General features: G+C 41.0%; 1 protein-coding gene across 1 annotated transcript in view; it reads right to left on the bottom strand.

Annotated features, from left to right (window-relative positions):
- Positions 1 to 25468, bottom strand: part of DGCR2 (DiGeorge syndrome critical region gene 2) — a 45101-nt gene extending 19633 nt beyond the window's left edge. Inside the window, exons 1-2 of the mRNA XM_041410127.1 lie at positions 25248 to 25468; positions 5123 to 5245 (exon numbers count right to left, since the gene is read on the bottom strand). Coding sequence (XP_041266061.1) covers positions 5123 to 5245; positions 25248 to 25326 — 202 coding nt within the window. The 5' untranslated portion in view covers positions 25327 to 25468. The remainder of the gene's footprint in view (positions 1 to 5122; positions 5246 to 25247) is intronic.
- Positions 25469 to 25474: the final 6 nt, after the last annotated feature.

Below are 25474 nucleotides of genomic sequence, written 5' to 3'. Positions count from 1 at the left end.
AAATAAATTAAGAGTGCCATGGACTCAGATAACAACTTAACTCAGAAGATCGGAACCTAACCCTGTTTGAGTGTTTCACAAAGGAAAAGCCATCATTTTCAGTGCTTACATGCACACTTCATATCCTGAAAGCAATGAAGTTTTGGAAGATCAGTTATTTTTCAAGATCTTTATTCTTTTAAATACTACAACCACGGGCAATAACAGCAACAGTGGTATTCTTACTAGCCAAGACAGATATAGATCTGTTTCTCTGACTTTATATAATTACTCCAGAAATGTCATTTGCTGGCTAGTTGGTACAGAAAATGAAAAAATGGGTTCAGGGAAAAACTCATGGGGCACTATTTTTTTTCACCCTTTGAATATTAGAGTGGTGAATACAAGCATCCTCCAGTGTGTTTCCCAATGGATCAAGTCATGATTAGTATTCACCCAGCTCCTTCCAATTTACAGTTGCTATCTAATTCTCTCCAGCACAATTATAGTCTAAGTATAGGGCTATCCATCAAGAGAAAGTTGTGTAACAGTGGTGGTTCTGTGGCTATTTTCAGTTGTTTAAAACTTGAAGCTACCAATTCAGAATAGAAGCCTGCCATGCTGATGGCTTCTCCTACCTTTTGGAAAACTGTGTCACAGATGTCAAGTCACTCAAGCAAAACCCTTCGTAAGGATGGATGTACTATGTCAAATGATGTCAAAATTAAACTGCCTGTAAAGCAACCAGGTCTTGCCATATCTTATTAGTTCCAAGATTTGAGTTGCTCCTGTTTAAACACACAGATTCTCAAAATTTACATAAAAGCTGCCTTCTCCCCAAAGCTTCAAATTTTCTGTCCAGCATATTACCTACTGAAAGCTTAGAAAGCTTCTAATTCCATCTGGTAATTTAAGAGGTGAGAGAACTTCAAGATTAAGTCCAGTTTTGTGCCTCAATATTTGGAAATACAGTTCAGAAGCTCCTAGAGAGGAGTGAATCTTCTCAGATCAAGCAGCTCCATGCTGTGTGTTATCAACTGTACTGTGCAAGGACATCAATGCCAAGCAAGAACAGCTTCCTGCTGTGCTGAGTGCTATTCAAGGTAATGGACTGGCAGAAAACAGCTTATAATTTAAACACCACAAGGTAGAAAAAAAAATAGGAGTTCAGCAAGGGCTCAGGAAAGGTGTGGAAATGCTCAGAAGTTTTTATCATTAATACCTAGCTTTTAAAAAAAGAGATGAACTAAAAAGTGCACAAATATCAAGAGTCACTTCAACCATACAAAACATCCTTGGTGAAACAAAACACAAAGCTGTTTTTGATCACTTCAAAACAGGTAGTGCTGCAGCTGCTGCTTCATCAGAAGGGAAAGATGTAAAACTGATATGGATAGGATTTATGAAGGGCACTTGAATTTAAGACATCCATTTTCATTCATAGGCAACAGAAAAAAACATCAAACCGGCAGTTTGGGAGGAAAACACAGTCAGAGCTCTACTAAACCCTGCTCTGCTCAGCCTCCTGAAAATGAGTTACACCACAAGGCCTGCAAAGAAGGCAGGGTATCTGCAGAAACTGATCTGATATTCTGGTAGAAGTAAAGCTGGAAATCCAATAAGCAGTAAAAGGTAAACTGCAGATCCCTTCCCTCTTATGGGTTGAAATACAGAATTTTTATAAAGGTGAAAAAAGTTAATGTTTTCACTTTGATTGCTTGTGTAGAAACATGAGAGAAAGTGATTAGAAAGAATAAATTCCCATTTGTAAAAGTTCTTGTTTAAGATATTAATGCCTGTTTCTACCACTTCATAAAATACACCACTTTGGGATAAACTATTTTTAGGATCAATTACTGTTGACATGGAAGAGTCCACAAATTTCTTGAAGCTCCACTGCTAAAGTAGAAACGAGTCACAGGCACATGCTACATAATAAACCCTCCCAACAATTTTTAGTACTGCTCACAAAAGTAGGCAGACACTGGTTTTAGTCTGCCAGAGAGATGAATTGAGGGAAATCACTGCTGCAAATTCCACTGACACATGGGTGCCTAGTGGGAAGGGCAGTGGGAACAGTACTTTGCACATGGAAAATTTGGGACTGAAAGGAATTCCATGTTTTAAAGGAAAATGGTCATTGTGATAGGAGATAGTAAGAATAAAAACAGCTATAATGATAATCTTCAGAGAAATATGGCAAAAAATAGGCATCTCACACACTTATTCAGATTGTCAATGAATTAATATGTCTTACTTGTGTTCTGAAAACAATGCCAGAAGAAATTCAAACGAAACGTCTTACAATTTGCAATGTTTCTTGCACTTCAGCCAATACATGATTACCAAACTGATTTATTAATCATGGATCCTCTTCTTTTAATAGGACCTTTGTGACTAACACAAATGAAATTAGGCCTAAAAAAGGTGAACCAACAGAGGCAAACAGCTTACAATGGCTTTGTAACAAACCTTTCAAAACACCAACATGACTAAGGAGTCACCGAAACACACTTTTAACACCACCACAAAACCCTAATTCACTGCCATTGATCTGTTCCAGTTGCTCATGTTGGAGTGTGCCATTAGTGGCTCAAAGGCTGAAGATTAACAAGCTTCACAACCAGATTCAAGGCCCTTTCTTGCATGCTTTCTTTTCATGCTTCAGAGAGTTTTCATGCCTTTTAATTTAAGGATGTTCTAATTCTCCAAGTTTCACAAGTCCAGGTGGCTTCACTGACTAGCTCTTTTAGTCTTTAGACTGCCTTTATTGGGGGGAAGAACTTTTTAATTAAAGTATTTACATTTAGCTGAATCATCACACAACTGCTCATCTAATCCAAATGTATTTTCTATATTTAAAGCTGCATTATTTCTTGTTAATTCAGTGGCCAAAGAAGAAAGTTGCCACTCCTCAGCATGACTTTGTTACTATTATTAGCAGCGTTAGCTCCCCAATCAATGTCCCAAGAAAGTCTCTCCTGTGACTGTCACTGCTTCCCTCAACACAAGCACACTGTGCTCTTCCAAACTGATTCTGCCCTCGGGTTTACTTTCATTGATGCTACTCCTCTTTATGCTCCACCACAGCATTCCCATGCACACCAACCTCTTCTGTTCTTGACAGCTCTGAATAACACCTGCCCTTCAACACCCATTGCAGGTCACAATGCAATCCCACCAAGTTTATTGTTACAGGTATAATAGTTTTTACATCCTACACAAGTAGTTCTTGTTCCTCTGGTTTGCTGGCTGCGCTCCTCACATTACTCTGCAAATATCTCACTTCTTTCACAAACACCACACCTGCTTTCTGGCCGTTTTACTGAGCACAGCCTTTTCACCAATTACTTATCTAATTATTCCTCTCATCAAGTGCAATACTTTCCTCTCTCTGCTGTCCAGCATTTTCCCTTCTGGTATTTACAGACATTATTCTTCTCTTCCTGCACACAGACATGGTGGTGAACCAAGTCTCTCCTACATTTCATTTCTTTAACCTTCAAGTTCTTCTTATCATGTCAGGCTAGACAGTCTACACCCCAAACACAACACTTAAACCCATGCATTGAGAAATATTACTCCCATAAAATCCTCCTATCAATATACCAAACATTCTTTGGAACTCCAGTCCTTAGTCAACACCACCTTGGTGCACACTCCAAGCAAAACTTAAGTTGCTGACTAATGCATCAGGAACAGGAGAAGATAAAAATAGTTTTCTATTAATGTGGAAGTTCAAATGTTCCCACAAGCAAAGTCTTCAGTGCTTTTTGAGTAAATCCAAACACTAACATGACTCTACCCTCCCCTAGCCACTGAATTCCACTATACTCCAGAATTTTTTTATGTCCGTAGCTTTTTTACATTTGGCCAAAGTTAGCTAAAAAGGAAGAATAACTGTACAGATATAAAAGCCATTTTCTTTAGGACATCCACACTGTAAAGAATATTCTTAAATAGACTATCAATGGCACAGCTTAATTTTCAGCGTCAGAAGAAACTACTGACTGTTTTTCCCCTTTACTGCACATTCACACACACTAACAAAAAATTTTCTGAAAAGAGCACTGACATTCTTTTAATTTTTTGTCCATAGTACACACTGGGGAGATGGCTAACTCTAGCACAACTTCAAAATTTGAATGTCTCTAACGTGTAGATAATATGAAAATTTAAAATAATTTGTTGCTGTAAAACATCAATGTTACTATTTTGTAGCACCTCTCTAAAAAAAAAATAGCCAAAAACTCAGAATGATGAATGCTGTTATGGCAATGCCACGGAGTTCACATGATTCTCTGATGAGAAAATGAAGTAGTACACTGGAAAAGAACTTCTTAAAACAGTTTTTGAATGTAATTTAGTCACACTGTAAAGATAAAAAGCTTTCTATTGTGCCACAGTTGAATTCATGCTTTCAGATACCTGTCTCATTGTTCTTAACAGAAAAAAAAACTACAGGTCAATTCACTTTTAAGATACACAGAAAGAGCTGCCCTAGCCTGTTTTTCAAGAAGAACTGAAAACCTTCAAAATTGTGATTTTACAGTCACAATATTTCTTTGCTTGTTTTTAAGCACAGCTCAGTATCCAGTAGCTTTAGCAGAGATCCGCTGCTGGTGACAGGCTCCTCAAAGCATATCTAGGAGCTTATGAAGTGCAAATACACCAGCTTGTCTGGCTGAACAAAGTTCCCCACTTAAGCACAAGAAGCATAATCAGAACAGGGAGCAATAAAACAAATTCTCTACCCAAGTCCAGCAACGTCACCCAGCACCATCTGAGCAATATACAACCAAATCAGTAATTCCAAATTTCACTACAGGCTTATGTGTCATTTCAGTTTAACTGCAACATTTTTTCCTTGTCAGGAAAGTCTCTTAAACTCTCCTCATCTTCAGGATAACTGCTCTGACCATAAGAATGGAAGTATAAATCAGACAAGCAAAAAACTGTTTGTGGTATTATCTGCTGAAAATGAAGAGAAGCCAACTTGGTCTTTGTTAATAATGGCTACAGTTCTACCAAACAATCACCAATTTCAAATAAAAATAACCAAACAACCTGAAAGAGTCAAAGTACTGCTGCAAAGTAAGCTGGTACAGGGCTATGGGTAAGTAAATCTCTTAGATTTACTCACCTGGACAGTCCACTTCATCGCTCTCATCCTCGCAGGTGGGCCATCCATCACACTGCCAATTGGAAGGGATGCACTGAATGGTCCCACTCCGACACGCAAACTGCCCTGGGGTGCAGCGGAGCTCTGGGAAAGAAGAAAAAAAATGGTGCTTTGTTTGAAATGTTATTTATTCTTGCAGATTTATACATATATTGATCATCTGTCATGTAATGGATCACTGAAGCGTAACGGACAAAATCTCCGGTTAACTCAGTCTGTTAAAAACTCCTTCAGTTCAGATCACTTCATGTCCTAAACTGCATGTGTGTGGTTTTAACAGACAGGAGGGTATGGGAAATGAATTCTCTCAAGACATCCCTGGTAAAACCTTCCTGATAAAGATAGCTGTGAGCAGCTATCACGACAGCATTACCCATTTGCTTCTTGTGGGGCACTGAGGAGTGCTCGTTCAATTTTCCCAGAGCTGAAGTTCAACACAAACATGCTTCGATAGGTAATGCAACAGCCTCAGAATCCTATTTCCATTCCAATCACTGCGTATGCCAGAACCCACTAGACTTGCACAAATGCCCAATCTGATTTAGAGACTTTTCACAGAACTATTTGCAACACAATATCTATATCCATGAACCTGCTTTCACTTTCTAGCTTCAGCTCTTTTGTAGAATTTCTCCATGTGAACATATCCTTTACTAGAAACTGTCACTATCTGCAAACATGTTGCTCCTGCTTGTCTGAGTTCACTGCCTACTTGCCATCACTACACTGTCACACCTAATTAGCATTATAAAAAGTACAACTTTTTTAAAACCTTTTTTTTTCAATTCCATCTATCAAATGCCAGAACCTAATAACTCAGCTTCATTTTATGTCCCTCAAAACATTTTGCAGGGAATAAAAAGGTCTGTCTACAAAAGTGAACAATCCTAAGCTTGTTCACAGCCAGTCTGCCAGTGCCAACACCATCCACAGGCTCACTTTTGCACCTAACCATCACTGTCCATCTTTCTTCTAGACAGTGGTTGTCAATTTTCCAACCACTGTTTTTGAGCAATTTAGCACATTTTCCTCTCAGTGAGCTGCACTAATCCCAGGTAATTTATGTCTAGAGAATGAGCACCTTTTTAAACATTAAAAAAAAATGTTTATATGTAAAACATACTGATTTTGAATGGATCCAGTAGGCAAATATCTTGCAGAAGGAAACCACTAAAAGAGAATTTAAAATACAGGTATGCATTCTCTCATCCACAGTTTACAATATAAGAGCAGACTGTAATTGCAGTTATTACTTCTTGAAACACATGCCTCAGCTAAATCAAGACAGAGGTCACATTTAAGTGTTCAAACAACACGACTGGGCATAATAAACCCAGTCACCAGGCACTCTCAATAAAAGCTGTACACATACACCTGGTAATTGGTATAACATATTGATAACAGCCTTCTAATTTGATGTTAGACTAAAATCCAGTCCTACTACTGGTTCCTCTGTAAAGCACAGACCTGCTCTTCTAGAAAAATAAAAGCAGGCACATCCTCTTAGCAACCACCTACTCAGAGCAAACATTCAGGTCACAAGATGCTAAGAACTCACACGGACCTGCCAGACTGCTGAGGGCAACAACAGACCTGACAGTGTTCTCACCCATTTAGAGCTTCACGCAGCCCAAACAGCTAACAGAGAATGAGCACAGGGGAAATGGGAAAAAAAAATTAATTACCAGTCATAATGACTTCCCCCAAAAAAAAAAAAAAAAAAAAAAAAAAAAAAAAAAAAAAAAAGAAAAAAAAAAAAGAAAGAAAGAAATAATTTATTTAGCCCGAAGAGGGAAAGAGGAATAAAACAGTTGCAGGATGTAAAAAAATCAAGGAAAAGTTTCACTTACCCAATATAGCAAGAGAGAAAATTTAAAATCTATCTTTAAGCTAAATAATTTAAAATCTAATATCTGTGAGTTAATTAAATCTCCTTCTAACTTAGAGGGAAAAGCCCAACAACACACAAACCACCAAATCAAACAAATCCAAAACCTCAAGGTGAAACTGAAAGCACTCAGATTTCAAGTCCACAGAAAGCACCATTTGGTAAATGATTGCAGCTTCTTTGGCCACTTTTGCACAAGGTCAGGACACAGTGGGAGGTTCCTTAGAAAGTCTTGCTACTACGGCTTCAAGTACAGAATTTACACCAGGGACTGTGGCAGATCTTTTAACACATCAAAGAATATTCGCAGCCCAGCTTCAGGTTTGCACTGCATCCACCCATAGTTCTGGCAGAATTCAGTACTTTAAAATAAACTTGATTTTTTCTTTGACTGCTTATTTTCAATGGAATTCACACACATACACCCTGTGAACAAAGTTATTCTGCAGCCTTCTGGCTTCACAGGCAGCACCCACCAGGAATGCCAACCTGCACAAGGGCAAAACAGTCAAGAATACTTCTGTGTGTCTGCAATTTCATACATGCTATTACTATTTTATGTACAATTACATATGACTGGTTCAGATAAAAGGATGACTCCATCTCAGCATTATGGGCATTAAAAAAATGCCAGCTACATGCTGTAATGTCATTACTTCCTGTGTTAGAGACACTCCTCTCTGAAGAATGTGGATACATGGAAGAGTACAAAACCTTTCTAGTAAAACACCTTTCAGACCAGCTGTACCATTGTTCCCAATGGAGATCATGCTGTCAGATGCACTAATTATTTCAGACCAAGGAACATGAACTGCTATGCAATTCTGCTGCAGAGGGGGCAAATGTGACACAAAGAAATACTGTGAAATTAAAATCTCTGTCAATAAGCCATCCTAAGCCATCCCAACCCATAGCCTTCAGTAGTAAGACACAGACATAAAAATAGATGGAAGTCTATATAAAAGCTGTAAGACACTTAGCCCAGGAGTGGAGATATTTGGGAGGGGCAAGGATGCACAGGGTATGTGCTGGTCTCCAGAACCTTGTGAAACATTTCATGTCAGTAGCCTATTTTTAAGTTAAAACAGCAGATAAATGAAAACATCTCAAGCCCATCTCCACCACAGAAAAGGCAAGTCACACTGCCAGCAGCAGGACAAGAGTCAGGAAGATGTATGAGCAGTACTGAATAGTACAACATTATGGGACCATCCATCTTTCCTGGAATGCAAGTAATCACTTAAAACATGGTCAGACTTTGTACTTTCCAGGAGTGTGGTAAATAAAAACTGCTTCTTCACCCATATATTTTCAGTTCTTTTGAAGAATAGCAAAGATTTCAAAAATATCAGTACATTTCTGTCCTTAAAGCCAGATATCCCTCACAGTTCACAGCTGTTGATGGTAACTCAGAGCAAGAAAGGATGAGGAATGTACCTTAAACTGTCACTTCCACACAGCACTAAAACCATACTTTCTACCAGCTGTTAAATGCAGAAACATTTCATATTTTCAAAATCACTGGTAAATATGTAATGGCACAAGTTCAGCTAAGAGCAAGCAGCTGTTGGAGCAGAAGCACAAGACAACATTAAGCCAAGGGCATCAACAATTGCCTCGAAGTGAAAATGTGGAAATGCAACCTCCCCCAGCATTCATGTATGATGTGATGAGTGACATCAGCAGTATAATGATTCACATGTGCAATTCTAACATAAAAGGCTTCTTTTTCTTTTCAGCATCAGATGCAGTCTTTGCTATGCTACAAGATGAAATTTAGTACACTGAAATCGTCTTGCAGAGCAATTAAATTTATCTGGCATTTGCTGGGAAGAAAGGAGACAACTAAAACACTGAAAATAGCAGCAATTGTAGTTTTTGCACTATACAGAGTATAAACTTACAAAACATCACAAAGTTCAGGCAGTGTGAGAATGTGAAAACACTTGAAGCAGTGAGGTGTCATGACAGTCTCTTCATTTCACTGTCTCAGAGCACTTCTACAACATTAACCCTCAACAATCTTACCAACCAATGCATCCTCATGCCACAGTTACAACAAAGTACAGAACAATTCAAGAGTTTGCTACAGACAAGATGAACCTGCAGGAAGCCTGCTGGCTCTATGCTTTCAGGATGACACTGTGTTTATTCCCTAGACCCCAAGCAACCTGCTCGTTCACCAGCACACCTGCACCTGAACAAATGTCTGCCAGAAATACTAAGTAACAACAGGGTGTTCTCTGGTAACACTTCACCTGTTTCTCTGCTATAAACTGGATACAGAAAACAAGATATTAAAAGCAGAAAAACTGAAATCAGATTCAGACCATCAATTCTACAAGCTAAATATATAACCCAAGATAAAACTTACTGTCAAGTGAAGGCCAAAAAATCCCCAATACCAACTTGCTTGGACATATTATGAGATAATGTAACCCGTCCACAAGTCATTCATCTGAAAGAAGTCTTACCAAGGCTAGTTATGGACTTGTAATTTGAAATTTAAAAGAAAACTTATAAAACAGTTGGAAATTTACTTCATCAAACCAAAAATGACAAGATTATAAATCAATTTAAACACTGCCACACAAACAAGAGGCCTTCCTCTGCTTTAGGTGTCACATATTTTTCTAAGCTAGCCAACAGCAATACCAACAAGATTTTTGACTAACAGAAAAACTGAGGTTTCATACAGGAAAAACCTAATCTTTCAAGGTGGTTGCTTATATGCCCACAGAGAGCTTTTGTTCTGAAGATTTTGCCCACTGCATGTTGAATGCTAGGTGTTTCACAGAATTCATTGTGCATTTCAACACAGGGGTCAACTAGCTTTTTGAATTTTCTTTACAGCAGGATAATTTCCTGATTTTCTGCTAAGTACTCAAAAAAAACCCATTTACAAGAAGCATTATCCACAGGAAGCACTTCACGATAGATGAATAAAACACAAACACACATGCTCCCTCTAATTTCCAGCCAGCTTCATGTGTTTCACAAAACAAACAGACCTTGGCCACTATAGAATGATCCAGGAAGCCATTTCAGGTTTAACAACCTCATGTACTCCCTCTGTGTAATTGAGAACATTTTCCTCCTGGAGCCCAAGCACTGAGAAGCTGCAGTGCATCCTTCCTGAGCAGATGCACACTGATCATTGAGCTGCCCTGATTATTACACTTCCTGAAACCTGTATTTTCTGCATCATTTTTAAAGACTTTTGAGGTTAATTTGGACTAAGACACCTCCTGCCCACATCTAAACTGCAATTATTTTGTTATTAATCTTCCCCCTTTTTATGCAAGACACAAGGGATAAATGGTTACTCAAAACAATTGTTTTATTTTAAAGAAAGGCAGGGAGGATCCATGTCCAGTATGTGAAACTATTTTCAATGCAGTACATCTCATTTTAGAGCTTCCAATACCAAACCAAGGCTGTAACAGACACATGACACAAAATGTTGATTCTAAACAAGTTCACCTTGCTGGTTCAGTTTCCTAAATGAATGTGATCAGTTGGCTTTGAAACAGCAAGCTTTAGATCAAATTAGCTACTGTCTGTCCACATTAAGTCAGATCAGCTCTGGTCTGTCCCCTTGCAACCACAAAGACTGCATGCTCCAGCTAATTCAGCAGAAATATGGCTGTACAAATCCAGTAACCATTAATGTGGAATTGGGGCATCATAATAGTTGTCTGCCCCAAAGACAGAACATCTACTAATGTGTCTGTTGTTTTAAATATTTGTTCTAACAGCAAACATTTACACAGGTGGGACCTTCACCTCCACAGCAGCAGGAAAGCCTGGAGTGAGGACCAGGGTTCCCAGGTCACACACCATTGGGGTGACACAAGGAGCAGGGGTGGAAACAGCTCGTGGCAAGGAGCAAAAGCCAGCAGCTGTAAACATTTCCTGCAAAGATAAGCTGCTGGGTAAATGAGAAAACTTTGATACTGTTTTAGCAGGATTATCTATCCTGCTGCAATTGAAGACAGAGATACAGAAGAAATTCAGCTGGTAGAAATGTTACATCCAATAAAAATGACAAGGCCCTATCTCAGGCACATGTAGTAATGAACATCTACTGAAAAGCATTGGGTGAACACATCAAAGTTCTCAAAATCTAAATTTCAACCTTATATTTTCAAGACACCAAAGATTTAACACTACAGAAACCTGTGCAAAAAGGAGCAATAGATGCTAAAGTAGAAACATATCCCTGACAAACAGATCATTCCCCTTACCTATATTCCTAGCCCTAAAATATGAACCCTCCAGCAGTACAAAAACCTTGGTATCACAGCAATTCACAAATTCAGAGGTACAGATGAGGAACCAGAGGCTGAAACTAAAACCTCCAAAATATGACTCTCAATTCATCAAAGTGCTTTGATACAGAAATTAAACTTAGTGACTACAATCACTGATTATGAAAGTTTGGGTTCTTCTGGCTGCAATTGCTAACTTTTCTTTATTAAAGAAATCACCAGTTAGTAAAGCCTCATACATTAAGGTAGTTTTTTAGTAGCTAAGACTACAGATGCACCAGGTGTTAGTGTTTACACAGCAAGTATAGATTTCAATCTATTTCAGTTTTTAACACAAAGAAATGTCATTTTTTATTTGCTATACTAATTGTTCTTGTCTGCTGAACTTCATTTGTATGGAAATTGAGATTTGTTTAAATGTACACCCAGCATTTAATGTTATTTCAGCTATAAGCTATTACTCTCAAATTCACATACTGGAAGAGATAAGCTTGAAGTACATGGTTTGGGTTTATACATAGGCTTTTAATGAACAATGGCAGGTTTGTGTGTACATCAAACTTACTTTGCTTATTTTGATCACATTTCTTAAGGTTGGACATGGTAGATCCTCTGGCATCATTTTTATTTACAGACCAAAGGAAAACAAAGGACAAAAATACTTCCTCCTTTCTCAGTGTAAGTCACTCATTGTCCCAGACCAGATGAACCAACCTGCAAGGGAATATTCTGTTCAGATTTCAAGAGGCAATTACAGTCATCAAAAGCTGATTAAGCATTACCAAAAACTCTAACTACAAGTGCTTAGAGCAGTAACTCTTCTTATTCAGATTTTAACTTGTCCAACAGGTCTTTCTTATGTTTTGTAATACTCAACCTACATACTTAAGACCTGTACCTACATGTTGCACTATCCTTTCATATTTTAACACATTTAGGAACAAGTTTACTAAAACTGAAAATTATTTTTTTCTTAAATCACCATTTCTATATAACCTGAGCCATGCTACACTGCATGAGTATGATCAGATCCCAGTCCCTACCAGCAAAAAGCCCAACTCCCTAAGTCCTTCATTCCTGGAGATTCTGCTGAACACCACTGCTTACCAAATGCCTGCAAACACGCACCAGAAACAAAACAGCAGAAGGAACACCACACCCACCACCATCAAACAAACACACACAGCTCTACATCTAATATTGATGCTCAAGAGGAAGCATAACACAATCAATATTGCTCTAGACTGGTATTTACTGCAGTAACAAACTTTACAACACCCTTAATATTTCCAACACAACAATATAATGATGGTTATCATAATATAGTCCTCAGCAGATATCTGAAAAAACTGTCCTTAAGGTAATCATCTGTACTTAAAAAGCAGTTTCCCTAGCTTGGATGTCTCCCAAGTCCAGAGGTGAAGTTCACTGCAGCAGGTAGGGTGTATCTCTCACAAAATTCCTGAAAATCTGCCATTCTGTGAGGAGCAAGGCCGTCCTGCCCCACCTCTGGCAGCTCACTGCAAACTGCACCTGAGGATGTTCTGACTCAGCCTCAAACAGGTTTCCTTGTTTTCAACCTGTCTTTGAGGCACCCCCAATCCCATCCAAGGGCTCTGCTCTCAGGAAGAGAATCCATACGTAAATGGTGTTTCCCTCAGCTCCAGGGCTCAGAGAAGTTTCCACTAACCTTTCATTTCCCAGCAGGTTTTTGTGTCTCTCGGTGAATCTGACGTCCATTAGGTATTTTGGGAGTTTATCATTATACCACCCACTGCTGCATTCAGTGTAACAGAATAAATAAATACAGTACTTTATAACAAAGTCACAGTAGGAGGAAAGCAGACTATAACAATGATCTTTTCCAGAGAAGAAAACTATTTGTGAAGCTCGTGTGTCACCATCAGTTACCCATTTCACAGACAATTTATTAGTTTCCAAATAAAACTGGTTCTATTTACTGTTCTTCAGATTAAAAGCTTATAGAATAATTAAAATTTAAAACCTTCAGAAGAAATAAAAGCTAGGGAAAAACAGCATTGCATTTTCATGTCCATTCCACAGAAGATAAAATGCTTGGTGATTCACCCATGATACTGAAAACATGCCCTTAGAGCATGTAGCTTTGGTTCACCATGGCCTGAGTGTGTGCAGGAGAGTATGAAAGCACAACAGCACCTAACAGCACAGAGCCTGGGGGGGCAAAAAAGGCCATGTGATATGATCATAGCCAAAACACAGCCCACACTTATTCTCAAATCTAATTCCAGTTCCTGAAAATTGGAGATTCTGAAGTTCTAATCCCATCTAATAGGAATGCATCAGTTCCAAAAATAAATAAGTAATACATGTTAGAGGCACTGGCATTTTCTTTATAATCTCAGCATGCTGTTTCATGAAGTAATTAAAATGGTGACAGCATTCCAGCTGAAAACTGTAAATCCTTAATGAGTAACACTCATCAACATTCAGTATTACTCAGTGTTCTGTCATAGTAAGTTATGCTAGATACCTCAACATCCATCAAAAGATTTTACAGCAGAGTAAGGAATGGTAGCAGTCTCCTTCCCCTCGTATTTGCTCTCCAGGTACCCACACCCCAGAGCTGGAAGGCAGGGACAGGGAGCAGAACGAAGTCCCCATAATCCAAGGGGAGATGTTCAGTGACCTGCCATGGCCACTCAGACACACACAGGTCTATGGGACCAGACAGGATCCACCCAAGGGTCCCGAGGGAGCTGGTGGAAGCGCTCACTGAGCCACTTTCTATCATTTACCAGCACTCCTGGCCAGCTCAGCTGGTCCCAGCTGACCAGAAATCAGCAAGAATGACAGCCAGCTGCTAGAAGAAGGGCCACAAGGTGGATGTGGGGAATTTCAGGCTGGTCAGTCTGACCTCAGTGCCAGGGAAGGCTGTGGAGCAGATCATCCTCCATGAATGGCACACACAGGACAGGCAGGTGATCGGGCCCAGCCAGCGTGGGTTTGTGAAAGGCAAGTCCTGCCTGAACTAACCTGATCTCCTCCTAGGACAAGGTGACCCACTTAGTGGTCCAGGGAAAGGCTGTGGATGTCATTTACCTGGCAGACTTTAGTAAATCTTTGACACCACTTGCTGCAACTTAGTGGTCCAGGGAAAGGCTGTGGATGTCATTTACCTGGCACTTTGGTAAATCTTTGACACCACTTGCTGCAGCATTCTCGTGGATAAAGCTCATGGTTCAGATGGTGAACTCCTCACTCAGGAAAAAACCTTCAGACAGTGGGGCCCAGGGGAGACCTCACCACCCTCTACAACCACCTGGAAGCAGGTGACAGCAAGGTGACAGCCTCTTCTCCCAAGTAACAAGCAGCAGGACAAGAGAAATTTTCCTTAAATTGCATCAGAGGAGGTTTAGATTGGACATTAGGAAAAATTTATTCACCAAAAGGGTTGCCAAGCATTGGAACAGGCTGCCCAGAGAAATGGAGTCAGGATCCCTAGAGGTATGTAAAAGAGGTGTTGATGTGGCACTTTGGGACATGTTTTGCTAGTGGACTTGGCAGTGCTGGGTTAATGGTTGTCCTGGATAGTCTCAAAGGTCTTTTCCAACTGAAATGGTCCTATGATTCTATATTTATTATACCTACACCCTGCACGAGCTTGGAACTGACCCAGTTTTTCCTTGCTCACAAGTGTCATTCACTGCAATTCACTGTCTGCTCTTTGTCTGGAGGGCAAACTCAAGGCCAGGAAGGAAGGAAAAGAGAAAGAGAAATCAAAATAACTACCAAAAAAAAAAAAAAAAAATTTAAAAAAGCAAAGGAAAAGCAAAGGCAGGGAACAGACACAGCATTCAGCCAAAGCAACAACATTAGAGCTTCTTGAATGGGAATCCTGGCTATAATTTTTTAAGACATAGAAAATACAGACTTTGAGCTTCATGAAAGTGGGCACTTCTTCCTAAGACTGAAACAGAAAAAATGTTTCCCAATTGTCCAGCATTGCTAAAACCAAAGAGAAAACAGAACTTGCTATTTGAACTAAGCTGAAAGAATACTGTGAATTAGGCAGTGCAGCATTCCAGACTGAAAACCAGTTTATTTTCATAGTGAGAATACCAGGCTAAGCAACGGTCTTGCGCTTCTCCTCCCCCCCAAGAAACTGTTATATTATGATAATAAGTAAAAAGGCAGAAGGGGAAAGCAAAATACAGCACAGGCACAAAGAGCAGTCAGCACAAACAAAACCAAAGCCATTGGTACTCAGAAGCCTCTAATATGGCTCCAAATTAAAGCCTACTGTCTCTCCACACTAACAACCTTGTTCAGGACCTCGAGTGTTTTGTACAGCCTTAGGCAGGCTTTCAGTGTTTTAGTACAACGCTGACAAGCGACTTACACCTGGGCAGCACCAAATTTTTAACCCCTTCCCTAAAGAAAGCTGATCAGTGAAAGTGCCAATCACACCTCACAAATTCACGAGACAATTTCAAGCAAGCTTGAGAGAAGTCAAGACCTGGAAAAGACAGAGCATGTCTTTCAAAAGCTTGCACAAGGGAAGGAAATTATGACCTTCTTGAGGTTCAGAGGGCAGGAAACCCGCCCATGGCTTGCACTGTTCAGCAGGTGCCAGCCTGCCAGCACACCTGGGTGTCACACTGTCACCAGGGGGGTGGTTTCCCAGCTGGCAGCAGAGGAAGTGGCGAGCTGGGGTAACTGAACCTTTGCAAGAGACCCTGCAGGACTCCCAGCTTTTCTGATAGGCAGAGGGACACAGGCAAGATATGGCCTTATTAAATTAGTGTCTAGCAAGGGTACTACAGCAGGGGAGGTACAGGGACAGAGACAAGCCCACTGGAGTCCAGGTTGCATTAAGCCCAACTGCTTATGAAACACGCTCACAGGAAATAGTGCTAAGTAAACAGCAGTATTCCTCACACACAATTTGAATACAGCCACACACACAACATGCTAATTCACCCAAGAAATTAAGCAACAAAGAAAAAGTCCATTAAGAAGAACATCAGCAGTGATACACCCAGCAAGTCATCAATTGTGTCCAGAAAAGGGCACCATCAACACCAGTGCTTTCTCCCTACAATCCATACACCAGGTCAGGGCAGATGGATTATCCCACCCACACCACAAATCCTTCACCTGCCTGGGTTCCACAGCTCAGAGTACTTCTATATCTAAAGTTATTACCTGGTAGCTGCCCACCCAGAACTAAGCCCAAAAAAATCCAGGCATGTGAGATGGTTCCTCTCCTCTTCCTGTATTCTCAAGATTAATACATCCCACCAAGTCAGTTTGGATCAGTTTTTGTTCACATACAAAACAATTTTACTAAGAACCAGCAGATGAAGCGGCTGTATTCCCTTTGACCAAATAAACTATAGGTGTACAAACAAACAAAACATCCCTAAACAAAACCAACACAAACCCCAAGCCCACAAAAAAAAATTTAAAAAAAAAAAAATTAAAAAAAAAAATAAACACCACAAACCTAAAAGCCAGCAAATACTCCACAGAAATTCATTTTCCTCAGAGGAAAAATTCATATCCAAAATCTTACATGAACTGAATCAGTATTTTCTTTAGATCACGTTTCAACAAGAAGAGTACCCAGATGAAACAAGATAACAGCAATTCAAGAACTGTCAGAGCAATCAAGGCTAATTTGTAGCCACCATTTAAATTGAAAGTAGGAATTGCCAGATTTCAGCAGTATTACTTAGCAAGCCCATTTACTTTCAGCAAGACAACACATGTTCCTTCTTCACAGGAAAACAAAAAAAGTTCCTATCTCATCTTTTCTTTTTTTTAGTACAAGATTCAGCAGTATTTAAGCATATTCCTTAAACTTTCAGCACATAAGCAATCCTAACAAATCAAATGAAATGTACAATTTAAAGCTAAGCATGTACTTTAAAAACTTTGCTTAAGTAAAACATGAGGAATTGCAGTAGTCTTTAAAGCAAATAGGTGACAAAGTTCTACCAATGAAATCAAGTATTTTTTAATTACACCACTCTCCAAAAACTAACATAATTTTTTTTAATTTTAAAACCAAATTATCATGGAAGGAGTTCTCTACAGGGCCCTAAGAAAGTTAAAGGTCTTAAACAAGACTCTAACAATTCAGGGAGACGGGAAAGCTGTGCCTGAGCACTATTCAAATGCAGGTCACACTAAAAAAAGCTTTTGCTCCTGTTTCACTTTTGTCCACATCTTGTACAAGACTCGATGAGCAAGCACCTAGAACACTTAAGAGCAAAAATTCAATACACAGAAATATTATGACCTCAAATACAGAAACCCAGTTTTATCCTTGCACAGGAGCTGCTGCAGTGGCTGTGTTTGTACTGGAACAAATGGCTCATGCTTTGAACAGCATTTCCCTGCTCCACTGAAGCCCAACAGGGCAGGAATGTGGCCAATGTCAGCCACAGCTCTGTCTGTCCACACTGGATGAGATCCTGTGCCTCCCTCTTCCCCAGCAAACACCTGAGGAGAAATTCCACGTATGGAACTCCTGAGTTTAACAGTTCCACCAGAAGTCAGCAAATACAGATCCAACCCAGTTGTAAAAAATCACAGAATTCTCTCAGAATAGTTTTCTCATCCCCCCCATCTTCTAACAACTCAAGTACTGCCAGGACTCTTCAACATCTATTATGCCCATGTGTCAGGTACTATGCCACAAAATTTGATCTTTGCCATTTTTTAGCTGCCACCTCAATAGAAAAACTACATTCAATTCCATTACTGCTCAGAAAGACAAAGATGGGCACTACAGCATTCTTGAATCATTTACTCCAACCTGCTTACTGCCAGAGTTGACGTGGATGATGCTCCTACTTAAGGCTCTGATCTCCCTCCTGCAAGATTCCCAACATTTCATGCAGATTTTCCCACATCTCATTAATAGAACACTCGTATGTCACTGATTTTAACCAGTGAAGAGTAATTTAAGTCTATCAAATTTCCACAAATCCAACTGAGAGAAAACACAAATGCAGTTTTAACCATCCCTGGATTAAAACAAGCTGCAATAAGTTTTAGAGGTTTAACATATACAAGGCAAAACACTACTTTGTGCACAAACTCAAACCCAGCAGGTGTTAGAAGCAGGGTTATTTGTTTTCTTCTAAAGTGTATAAAAGATAAGTTACTTTTAAGTCAGAATAAATCGTTTTATTTACATTGCTAAAGAAATATTAACACAGACCAAACACAGAAATGCTAAGGGACAACACCAATGCAGTTTTGCAGCCACCTCAGAACACTCAGCATCATTCTAGAAATGGCACTTAATCCCATTTTTCTATTAGCTTTGACTTTCAAATAATTCCACTGGGCACCCCAAGTAACCTGTCATATAGTGGGAAAGGTATGAGGAAGCACAACAGAAGCAGTCTATGAAAGAGAAGACAACACAAGAAAAAAAAAAGAGTTACACAAATGAAAACATGATAAAGAAAAATCACTTAAAGGACAAAAGAGCAGGGAATATCCCAAGAGCAGCCACCAAGAGCTACTTCTACATTTCCACCCCCTGAGCTGGCTGATAATTCTCAAGCACAATATTCAATAAACAGAACAGAAACTAAATATAATGTTAGACCAACCAATTTTAATGAAGTAGGAAGTTGAATGGTATTTAGTTTAGCTACAGATAATGAAGTAACTATCAATTGCCATTACACTTAACACCGTATTGCTAAATTCTCTGAATGGCAGGAAAACACTACTAATTACTTTCTCAGAAGATCCATTTAGCAAATACCATTAAAACACTGTTCATGAAACCCAGAATTAGCAGGCTGACCCTTTAAAACAAGGAAAAATTTAAAGTTTCACAGGAAACCAAAGATGCCAAAGGATTTCACAGTTCGGGGAATATGGATTAAAGGTTAATCCCAAACTCATGTTTTTAAGCAACTAAATTGCTCGAGTCCTGCTGCAGCAAATCAACAACTTCACCACCCAATCCAGGTTTCCTCCTGGACTCGGGATCCTCCACAAAAGCACCTGTGAACTGCAGTGCAGACATGTGAGCCTGCCATGCAAGGATCCAGCACAAAACAGAAACCCTTCCAGAGAGTGGAAAGCCAGGAAGGATTGGGCACTGGCAGGCACCCACCACACTTAGTGCTGTAGAAAACCTGGCACCTGAACTGTCCTGGAAAACTGTGAATCTGTTCTTTAAAGCTGCAGCTTATGAGGGACTTGTGCATTAGACTGCATTTATACAAATAATAAGCTATAACAGAACAGACACCTTCAGGAGTTGCCTGGGTTTGCCAGATTTTCTTTTGGGACAGAAGACAGATGACCCCATCTCTTATACTCCTCCTAGCCATAACTTTCTCTCAGCCTACACAGAATAAGATTAGCAAGGCTCTTCCCATCACAGGTTAACCCTTCAGATCACACAGGCAAAGATCTGCAGAGCTTCTCCTGGAGGCTGCCATTAGCTGTCCTCTGTTCCATTTTTATCTAAGCTCTTCCTTGTCCAGGCTGCCACTGCAAGAACCCAATGCACATGTCCACTTCAAAACAGAGAACAACCCTGAGCACACACACTATGCCCCGAAGGGCAGGAGCTGTGATTCCACTCAGTTCCTTCTAGGTTCTGCTCCAGACAGAACTTTCAGGTATCAGAAGCTCCACTCAGGGTACACAGCTCTGCACTGCACAATGAGAAGTTCTGCTTAATCACAAAAGAAGTTATTCATATGCACCTCACAGCATCAAACAAGAACTTAGTAAAGTTGCAAGAAATCACCACGTAAAAACCCAGAGACCCAGGCATTACTCAAAGATGGACCACAGAGGTAGCTGCTACTCTTACATTGCAATTCAACATCAACACCAGCCCTAACAAAGGTAATGCCAGGGGACAGAATGATTCATTGAAGTCTTGACTGGTTTTCTGACATTCACCAGGGGATTTTACATCTTTCATACCTGGTATCTAAAATTCTTCAGTCTAGCTGTGCCTTTCCCCTCACATACCAAGAAAGAAGCACAGCTGCCTCCTCCTGCTGCAGAGGGAGCCTGCGACTGCTTTATCCTCCATCACTTCTGCTGTTCTGGAACAACCTTCCCCTGCCCCCAGACCTACCGTGGGGACACACCAGTCATGTGCTTGCAAACCCCCAAGGTGCCCCTCTGGTTTATTACTTCTCAGAGCCAAGGCAATGCAAACAGCCCTGCCTACTGACTCCTTTTTTCTCCTTTACTTTGTAGCCACAGCTAGCAGCAAATCCACTTGCACCTCAAAATTTTGCTTTATAATTAACATCAGGAATTACCAGTCTTAAAGTATCAGACCTGCTAATAAGGTCTGATACCTTCTGCTTTGTCTCTCTGCTACACTGAGATCAGCCACAAAAAAAAGCCTTTTTTGCATCCATCAGCCTTGCTCTGCAGCTGTAAAAACAACAAACAGCAGAGCAAGGAACAACAGGACAAAAACTCAATAACAGGTAACAGCAGGAAGAAAAATAAAACTTAAAACCAGTAGATAAAGAAGCAAAGGGATGAGAGGGAGATACACCAGACTGGAAGACAGGCCAAGCCCTACTTTCAGCAAAATTAACTGAGGAGGTGTGATAAAAACCCTTCTACCCCTCACTCCTAGAACCTTCCTCTTGGGAATTCACCTAAATACACAGACAGGAACTGCAGCTAGCAATGACATGAACCTGAATAAATATCACTCACCACAGCTCTCACCGAGGTGGAGACAGTGAACAAAGAGCAAAATAAGGGTTCATGTTTGCCTACCAACAAAGTCTCTCTCCAGAGCAGAGGAACACTGGCCAGAGCAAATTTTATGACTGGTGCATTTGGGTCTCCATTTGAATTAATCAATACACTTCAACTGGACAAAACCAGACCCATCCAGTCACAGCACACCAGTGGATCACCTTGAAACTGTGCTGATCGTGGGTTTGCTTAGACCTCTACTCTGTTGAGTTCTGCCTTGCACGCAAGACCAACACCTCTTGACTAAAAGACAAGGAAGGGTTAGCAATTTGAACACACGTGCCAGGTGCATCATGTCAAAACACCAACACCTCACCTGTAAGAGCACAACCACAGCTGCCAGCAAGATCCCAGGTGTATGGGAAGTTCCAGCTGGGAGCTGGATGTGGGGCTTTAACCAGACCACTTGCACTGGCAAGTCTTTCTAAGCATTGCAGATTAAGTACGTTGTGCAATATTTTTTTGAAACAGAACTTGGGTAATAAAATTACTTCCTCTAGCTGGCTTTGAAGTGGAGAAAAAACGCTGCAAGAACAAGAACTCAATTGGCTTTTAGCTGCCTGGCAAATGCTCTAATAAGAAAGCCCGATGACCTACATTCACAAGGCTCTGTACTAAACCACTATTACAAAATCCAATATAAAGCCTGACCATGTTTAAGTGTATTCCATTAGCAAGCAGCAGTATCTTGTTAGAGAAATATGAAAACATGTTATTGTCTTTAGTGATGATGATCTTAATTAATCCTCTAAATAGTATTCTGAAACATGTCAGCGTGGTCACTGCAGACTGCTTAAGCTCCCAATGCCACAAAAAGACACCAAAACCTCTGCTTCTCAGTGGGATGCACTGGGGTGTTAACAGAAAAAGAAACTTCTTAAATATTCTCAAACTGTGAAAGACTGAATTTATAAGAACTTGAATCCCTGATGCTCTTCCAACAACCCACAGAAATGCTCTGGTTCAGAAACTCGGGCAAAATCTAAGCTAGCACCAGAACAGCTTACTGCAACTCAGTTAACACACCACTGAAACATTTCCTCACACAAAGACATCAGCCCTCTCAGCCAGCTAGTCAGATAACCTGAAGCAGATGGGTTTGAGTTATCCTGGAAAAGATTTTATTAAATTAAACCCTACTGTGGTAAATATCCCCAAAAAGCAACAGATAGAGTAAAATCAGCAAGTTTTTAAAGGAAATAAGTCAGTCTTTCACTCTTCACCCATATAGTTAGAAGAGTTTGATACATTCAGCTTCAATTCACATTTGCAGATTCCAAAAACAGTGAGTAACACAACTCAAAGAGAAATGCCCTACTTTGAAACAAAAAAAAAAAAAAAAAAGAATGCTTTCAAAAATGCACTATAAAGCAGGCAACTAGTCAAAACGAGAGGGATATGGCCAAAAAAGAACTGGAAAGATGGAAACACTGAGACAAAAAAAGTAAATCTAAGTGGCAATTCTCAAAGGCTCAAAATTACAAGTCCACAGGCTCAGAAAAATCCAACTGCCCACAGTGCCTTCAGGAACCTAAGTCTGCACAGCTGGAGCCAATGTCATGGTATGTTGAAAGAATCTTGTGCTGATAGTGATGGCAGTAGCACAAAACAGACTCATGTAACCAAGAGAGAAAAAAAACTGAGGAAATAAATTTTAATTTATTTCTTCCTAATTTAGTAAAGCCCATCTCACACTAAATGCAGAAAAAAATAGGCCCGTGTAAAATCACTGACTTTCAGATTGCATGAAAAGATACTACAGTTGAGGAGGCTTAAAAGAAGGTTTTATTTGTCTGAAGAGCACAGCAAGAACATGGATACAAAGCTAGTGTCAAATTAACATGGAAATACAAAGAGATGCCTGATCTGCCGGGACTGAATTGTGAAGGGACTACACATTCATCTCTGAGCACATAAAACCTCCCAGGGCTCTGCAGCACTCATCTGATAGCTCCAAGCACAGATTTAAGCTAAGCAAGCTGCAGGCGTCCTTCCTAAACCAAAAAGACAGTTGCTACAACACACAGGTTTAAAGAAGAAAAAAGCAAAGCAAACACCACCTGGGAAATAAATTCTAAGTCCAAGTACTCTTCTCCTTCTGTTGTCTCTCCCCAGAGCAGACCAGGGAGACTTCTCCACCGCCGATTAAAGTGGTACATTCGGTTCTGTGTGTCCTCTGTACTTGCATGAGCCAGGTTTGCCCAACTTGCACCTCGTGTTTCAGGGTGAAACCATGTGCTCCCAATCTATCAAACGGATGATTTGTTTGAGACAGCAGATTCAAGACACTGAATGAAGCAAACCAAACAAGCCAGGTGACATCGGCAGAGAGCTGTGAGGCCACCCAGAAGTGATGGGCTCTCCTCTGAGGAGGAGGGAGAGGCACCACCATGGACAGCTCAACCGGAGCCACCACGTAAACAGGATGGATGAGTCTACTCCAAATGGAACTCAGAAACTCCTCACACAGCAAGGAATTCCAGCTGCAACACTACATCCAGATGCATCACCTCGGGTTCAGGAATACATATGGTTTGAGCAAAATTCATGGAATGCTTGTGGAGCTGCCAGAGGGGAATTCTAACACTACAAGTTTCAAAGCCAGTTGCGTAGAAGCTGAGCAGATCAGTAAAGGTTTGCTCACAAGGACACTTCTGCCAGTGATGCTTCAGCCCCACAAATCTCTAAAGCAGGTACATTACAGGTACAGCACCAGTGGAAAAGCATCATTCATCTTAACAAAGTAAATCTAAGTGAAAAACTTGTGTTCATCCATCAAGCATCAGCTGTTGACAGAAGTACAATATCAAACTGGAGTGACAAATGTGACACAATATGGAAAAGGCCATTTTTTAATTTCTAGGAGGCTACAATGCTCAACCCCAGCAGAGCTCAGGGTCAAGTCTACCCACCTATAAAAGCACAGAGACAGCTCTGAATAAGCTGAACATTTTCACCCAGCAATCCAGCAGCCCACAGCACTTAGTACCAGCAAAAAGGAGCTGCTTGAAATCAGTTTTACATAGTACCTTCTCAGCCATAAAAGCCTCTAGCTGTAATAATACTAGGCTACCAACACAACGGGGGCTTTTTGGCTACTTAAGTGCATATCATAAGTCCTGTACATACACTGCACTGCCAAAAAAACAAGCTAAAACAAAACAACGCAGACACAGAGACGTTTCAACACCCAAGTTAGTTATTTCAATAACTCTGCCTACACTGACCCAATTGTGTTTCAGCTCTGCTGGGAACTGCTTAGACGCAGTTCATTAATACTGTTATGTTTTATTAGTCTGGGTCATAAACGTTATTTCCAAGAGAAAGAACAAGGGGCTTTCAAAGTACACCATGGTTCTTACTCTCCTATTTCCTAGGAGCACGTATCACCCAGGAACAGTCTCGTGGTGTGATGGGAGGGCAATTCCCAAACCTGCAGAGCTACCCCAGGCAGCCTCACGCTTCGGCTACCGATGCTCTTTGGCAAGAGCTGCCCATGATACCCGAGGGCTTCGCCAAGCTCCAAGAGAGTTCAACACCCAAAAAGAAACTCCAGCTGAGCGATATACCTAGAAAAACTGTAGCTTTCTACCCGCAAACAGCAACCATTTCTCCTAAGTTAACCATCTTAAGATTTTAAGCACCATGCCCAGCAGCTAGCACACAAACTCCAACGCTAAATTATTTCCCTAAAAGAAGCACAAACAGAACCAGAAAGACGAACCAGGTGCGGCAGGGTTTTTTTTTTTTCTCTTCCTGGCAGGATTAAATGGCACTTTCGAAAGCAAGCATTTTGTCTGGCCGTGTAGGCACCAAGGCCCACAGCATAAAAGCAGGTAAGCAACAAGCACCTGTAAACTTAGTCACCACATTTTCTGCGCTCATTACCCGTAGGGTCATGTAGCTTTCTAGCCAAGCTTTCACACTCTGACACGAACGTTTTACCCCGACTCCCAGGGTAAATCCAGGCTCTCTCGGATCCAGGCAGCCGGCACAGGGGACCGATGCTCGGCCGCGTCCCGGCTCTGTTCGAACGCACAAAGCGGCGGCAAAGCCCGAACCTCCCGGCGGGGCCGGCTCCGGGCCCCCGACCCGGGCTGTCCCCCGCCACCCCGGGGCTCACCCTGCCGCCGCCCGGGTGGGCACCCGGCCCCGCCGCCGCGCCTACCTGGCCGCAGCGGCTCGGTGATGCTCAGCACCAGGAGGAGGAGGAGGAGGAAGGTGCCGCCGTCCGCCTTGGGCACCATTTATCCTCCGTTCATCCTCCCCCGGCACAGCGCCACAAACCCGCGGGGAGGGACGCGCGGAGCGGCGGGAGGAGGGGCCGCCGCCGGGCCCGCGGGGGGCCCCGGTCCGCACCGAGCTTTTCCCCTGCCCTCCCTCCGCCGTTCGCCG

This window comes from Onychostruthus taczanowskii, unplaced genomic scaffold (genome assembly GCF_017590055.1).
Source record: "Onychostruthus taczanowskii isolate IOZ18803 unplaced genomic scaffold, ASM1759005v1 scaffold32, whole genome shotgun sequence".
Taxonomy (NCBI): Eukaryota; Metazoa; Chordata; class Aves; order Passeriformes; family Passeridae; genus Onychostruthus; species Onychostruthus taczanowskii.
The sequence above is the reverse complement of the archived record's forward strand: the minus strand, read 5'-3'. Positions and strand labels throughout refer to the sequence as shown.